This window comes from Elephantulus edwardii, unplaced genomic scaffold (genome assembly GCF_000299155.1).
Source record: "Elephantulus edwardii isolate Elephantulus edwardi_28Jun2011 unplaced genomic scaffold, EleEdw1.0 scaffold00006, whole genome shotgun sequence".
Taxonomy (NCBI): Eukaryota; Metazoa; Chordata; class Mammalia; order Macroscelidea; family Macroscelididae; genus Elephantulus; species Elephantulus edwardii.
The window spans coordinates 8,897,473-8,902,506 of NW_006399756.1; the positions used below are offsets into that span (position 1 = coordinate 8,897,473).

The window sequence follows — 5,034 nt, forward strand, 5'->3', positions numbered from 1 at the left end:
TGGCGACTCGGACGGCGGTGGCGAGGCCGGAGAGGCGCGGCGCCAGGAGAGCTCGGGAGGCGGCGCCGGGGGCCGGGCTGGGCTGGGAGCTGCCGAGGGTGCGCGCCGGCGGCCCAGCCCATTGGCCTCGCCGCGGTGACGAGCCGCCTTGGGGACGGGCACAGCGCCCGGGAGGGGGGCGGCCGGATGGCTGGAGCGGGGCACCCGCGGCGGGGGCAGGGCGGGCGCGCCCCGGCATGCCCGGCTCCCAGGTAGCCCTCACGGGCCTCAGTTTACCTGGTGCGCACAACCCCCGCTCCCCACACACAGGGGCGAGCTGGGTCTGCCCTTCACCGGGTGCTCTCTCTCGGCAACTTGGGGCTGAAAAGTTACGAGGAGACAGAAAAAGAGCTCAGGGATGAGGCGCTCCACAGGCAGTGGGGGAGGGCCTTTCTGGAAAGGAGCCGGTGCCCAGGTTGGGGGACCCCCACTGGGACCCTGAGCAGCGGGGCGGCCTAGCAGAGAGGAGCGAGCAGACCCACGGTTAGGTGACATTGAGCAGAAACAAGCAGAACGCCATCATTCGAATCCATCCAAGTCTTTAGAAGGTCCTTCTGGGAGGGAGGCATTCAGACACCCACAGAATCTGTCCCAAAGGTGACCCAAGTGGAAACGGGCGTGGAGAGGAACAAGGAGGCTGCCCCTGAGGGGGGTATGTCTTGTCTGCATCTTTCACCACGTGCTTATATTATAGCAGAATCTTTTTTCTATTAAATACAAGATCGCCTTTGAGCCACACTAAGAGGGTTTGTTGGACCCCTTGGGACAGATATCCATGTAATCACCCTCAAGAGGGGCGGGGCGACCCCTGGCGTGCTGTCTGCCTGCATGGCAAAGGCCCTCACGGGGCATCGGGGCATCGTATGTTCCGTGTGCCTGGGACACAGAGGGTGCAGTGAGCGCAGAGCCAGGAAGAGATCCCCACCGCCAGCCCAGCCCAGCCGCAAAGTGCGTTCCTGGGGTATGGGGGGGGGGGGTGTCACCCACCATCCTGGTTTTGCACTCTTTACGTGTTTGTGCATTACTTTCTCAGCAGTTTAAAAGTTAAAGCCAAATATTTTTACCCCTCTTCCTGAGGTCACAGTTGATAATAACAGCAACAAAGCACTTCTGATATGAAACACAATATAAATGAAGGATTGTAGGGAAAACAACGAATGTGAATGAAACAATGAAAATGAACTATTGTAGGAAATTTTTAAAAACATTTTAATAGTTGAAGAAAAAGGTTGCCCTGAGGTGTGTGAATCTGGTCAACATCCAAAGGCTGACTGGAATCACAGGTGAGGGTCAGCAAGTCCAGGGGCTGAAACAGGAGAAAAATGTTTGGGTTCCCATGTTGGCTCGGGAGACTGCATCATCTCACAAGAGGGACCCAAAATTCACCCCCTGGAATTCCCAGGGGGTGGGGGAGTGGAGAAGTGTTGGGGGGTTGTCAGCTCCTATGATGGGACACTCTTAAGTGAGTGGATGCCTGGGCTGTGATTAGAACAGACTGAGGAGAGGAGGAAGTAAGAGAATTACTTAGCAAGGCAGATCTCCAAATAACTATCTCAGACTGGAGGAGGGGGGGCTTGGAGCGCGATGAGGATGGGAGATCTCCTCCCGCTTAGATTGTGAGCCTCAAACCCACTGAGTTAGCATCACCTGCGTGGCTGTGAGCTTGGCTTTGATTGTGAGGAGCAGAGAATGGAGGGAATTCTGGTTGCTTAGAGGTAAGGAGTTGTGCTTCTGACCCAAAGGCAGGCGAATTGAATCTACCAGCTGCTCCAAGGGAGAAAGATGGGCAGTCTAATTTACTGCCTCTGAAAACCCATTGGAAGGTCAGCTACACCTCAGCTCCCACTCAATGGTATACACCAGCAAGTGAATGGAGTTCCTGGGTGATGCAGTCAGATTCTACAGCAAAAGGAAGAGCTGGCAATCTATTTCAGAAAGTTCATAGTCACTGACATGCCTGGGGAGTTCTCCCCTGAAACACCTGGGTGTGCACTAGTCGTGCGTCCAGGGCAGGCTGATTAAGAACCAGTTCTCTGCTTTTAGTCCTTGTTAGGAGCCGCTGACTCGCTCAGACTCTCCACAAACCCAGGCACAACCGAACAAACCCCTGCCCGGTGCTGCACCATCCTTGAGATCCTTCCTGTGCCCACCCACTGTGGCAGTCACTGTCTATCTATCTTATCTGGGTCCTTCCACTCATTCACTGACCATCCACTTTTCCAAACATGATGCCATTTTCCAAGGACTGGTCCATCCTGAAAACATGCTCAAAGTCTATCTTACAATCTGTGCGTCAGGGTGCCCTGTGCGTTTTGGTTCTTGCTGAGTGTGGCTGAGTCAGAACCAACCCACAGCTGACCCTCCAGCAGGTTTTCAGAAGCAGCTAATTGCACGGGAGGATATTGCCCATTCTCTCATGGGGCAGCTGGCGGATTCGAACCCCACGCATCTGGGATTGCCACGCAGGTTCTCACAACTAGGCCACCAGAACTTCCGACTTGAGCGTGGCCTAGCTGATTAAAGCCCAGGTGGAGCCACAGATCACCTGGCCTCTGGGGGGGCGCCCAGCTTCATGTCTGAAGAAGAGTCCCTGAGATGCCCCAGGACCTGCCCCCTGTTCTCTATCCATCACCAAACATACAAGCAACTCCGTGCAGAGCAGCTCGCTCTTTCCTTTTCAAGGGCTCTGCCTTTGCTCACACTGCCCTAGAATGAGTCCTGCTGATGGAGTCGGCAGCAAGCTGTGCTAACTCAGAGGCTTCACTTCTCTGGAAAATGGGGGTGACTTCAAGAACATCCCCCAGGGTCACAGAGGGGATCACTTCAGACCTCTGTACGGAGTTCACCCACAGGTCTCACAATCCATCAAGACAGCCAGCAGCTCAATGGGGGGCCTTCAACCAGCTCTTGACCATGAGTTAGAGAAGTCTTCCGGGCAGGACCGAGGGAGCTCTGGACAGTCAGTCCCGAGGGTGTCCTGTGTGCTGAGAGGACGGCCGGTCCCGTGATAGTTAAAGAATTCGGCTGTGAACCAGAAGGTGGGCTCTGAACCCACCAGCGGATATACTTCTGCAGTGAGCACGGCCTCGGCCTCGGTGCAGGCAGTTCGCTGTCCTCCAGGGTTCCAGCAACTCAGAACCAACAAGGGGTCAGGTTTTGGATTCGTTATAATGAACGGTTCCATATGTAGAAGCGGTATTTCAGGTCTGGAAGGTTTGCTTTTCTTCTCTTTCAGATGCATCCTTCTACGATACCGATTGTAAACACAGTTTCTGAGAAGGTGTATATATTTACGTGGTTGGTATGTGCTATCAAGTTCATTCCTACTCACAGATCGCCTGCAGGGCAGAGTAGAACTTCCCCAGGGTCCTCCAGGCTATAAGCCTTCCAGAAGCCCAAGTTCCTTCCTCTCATAGAGCGGCTGGGAGTTTGAAGCTGCTGGTGTTTTGATAACTGGGTACTAGACATTAGTGTTCAGTGTTTTTGGTGCAAATTAAGGTGCTTGGTTTGGAGGGCCGAGTGTGTGCTGGCAGCTGAGTGTAAAGCTATTGCATCATCAAGGGTAATTACCATTATCATTTACATCGTAAAATCCAATTTCTCACTCACCAGGGCTTGGCATGGGTTCTTGGGAAAGTTTTCTGGAGAAACGGGGCAGTTCTGAGACACACAGGCTGTCTCCCGACTCCTCTCTGTGGCTCTAATTTGTAAGGTTGAGATTTCATTCCGAGCACAGTAAAGTCTATTCATGAGTGGACAATGGAGCGCCGTGGGTGCCAAGGCTGCCGTCCGGAAATGAGCCTTCCAAACGCGAACAGAGCCGCCATGCCTGTGCATCTCACTAGGGCAAAGATCTCCCAGTGACAGAACACATGCAGGGTGATAGAAGGGACGTCACGGAGGGGCAGGAATTGGAGAAGTTAAGCCCCTGTAGCCACGGCCATCAATTCCAACTCACAGTGACTTTGGACAGACTAGAACTGCCCTTGTAAAGGCTGAGCTTGACCTCCTCTAACTTCATAAGGGAGAATGGGCCCCACTGCCAACATCTGCTGTATAAAACCAATTCCTGTGAGGCTAGACATGTCCCCATGTCCCCACAGCAGCCCCACAACTTCTATCAATCCCAACAGCAGCCACCTTCCCAGGGCCCTCGGTGCTCTAACTACAGGGTCTGATAATCACTGCAGTGGTCACATAAAACTCACACAGCCGTGTTCCTGTTTATCAGGACAATTAGGGAAACTAACACGTTACCATTTAGGTTGCAAACAGGCTGTAACTCCTCAGGACAGCATCTCAAGCATCATTATTCACATGAGCAAAGAGACAGAAGCAGCCCGCCTGCCTGCCAGAGAATGAATGGACAGAAAAACTGATGCATCCACACAATGGAATATTATCCAGCACTGACAAGCAATGGGCTTGTAAAACACTGCACAGCATGGACGAGTCTGGAAGATACCTTGATGAGGGGAATATCTCAGTTGCAAAAGGACAAATACTGTGTAAGACTGTCATAAAAATAGAATGGACACGGGAGCACTCAGTGGAACAGGAGACAGGAGGACTCTGAAAGGAATGGGCGCTTAAGACATTATACGAATGGCATTTTGGAACAATTTGTGCATTTCAAAGTAAACTGCGGAAGGAAGAGGGAGGAAAATGTGTATCAGTGAAAGGAATGAAAATCCATCCTTTCTGTAAACTTTCACTAAAATCCCAATTATAAAAAAATCTAAAGAAGGCGTGTCGTCACCGGCCGTCTCCTTCCAGCGTCAGGCTTTAGGACGGTGTTACGAAGCTCCTGGAGTTCCGCCAATCTCCTCAACCCCAGTCCTCCAAGTGCAGACAAAGACCTCTGTCTCTGCGGGACAGCAGTTCCGAGGCGGCTCCGCTGCGTGTTGGTCTCTGACGCTGCGATTGCTGCCGTCGTCTGGGTCCCAGCCTACACTGCACACAATCTCTGGCTCTGAAGGGCACTACATGCCTTTG

At 52.8% G+C, this 5,034-nt stretch overlaps 1 protein-coding gene across 1 annotated transcript in view; it reads right to left on the reverse strand.

The window, feature by feature from the left end:
• Positions 1–238, reverse strand: part of HTRA1 (HtrA serine peptidase 1) — a 68,395-nt gene extending 68,157 nt beyond the window's left edge. The window contains exon 1 of the mRNA XM_006880144.1: positions 8–238. Within this exon, the coding sequence (XP_006880206.1) occupies positions 8–238 (231 nt within the window). The remainder of the gene's footprint in view (positions 1–7) is intronic.
• Positions 239–5,034: the final 4,796 nt, after the last annotated feature.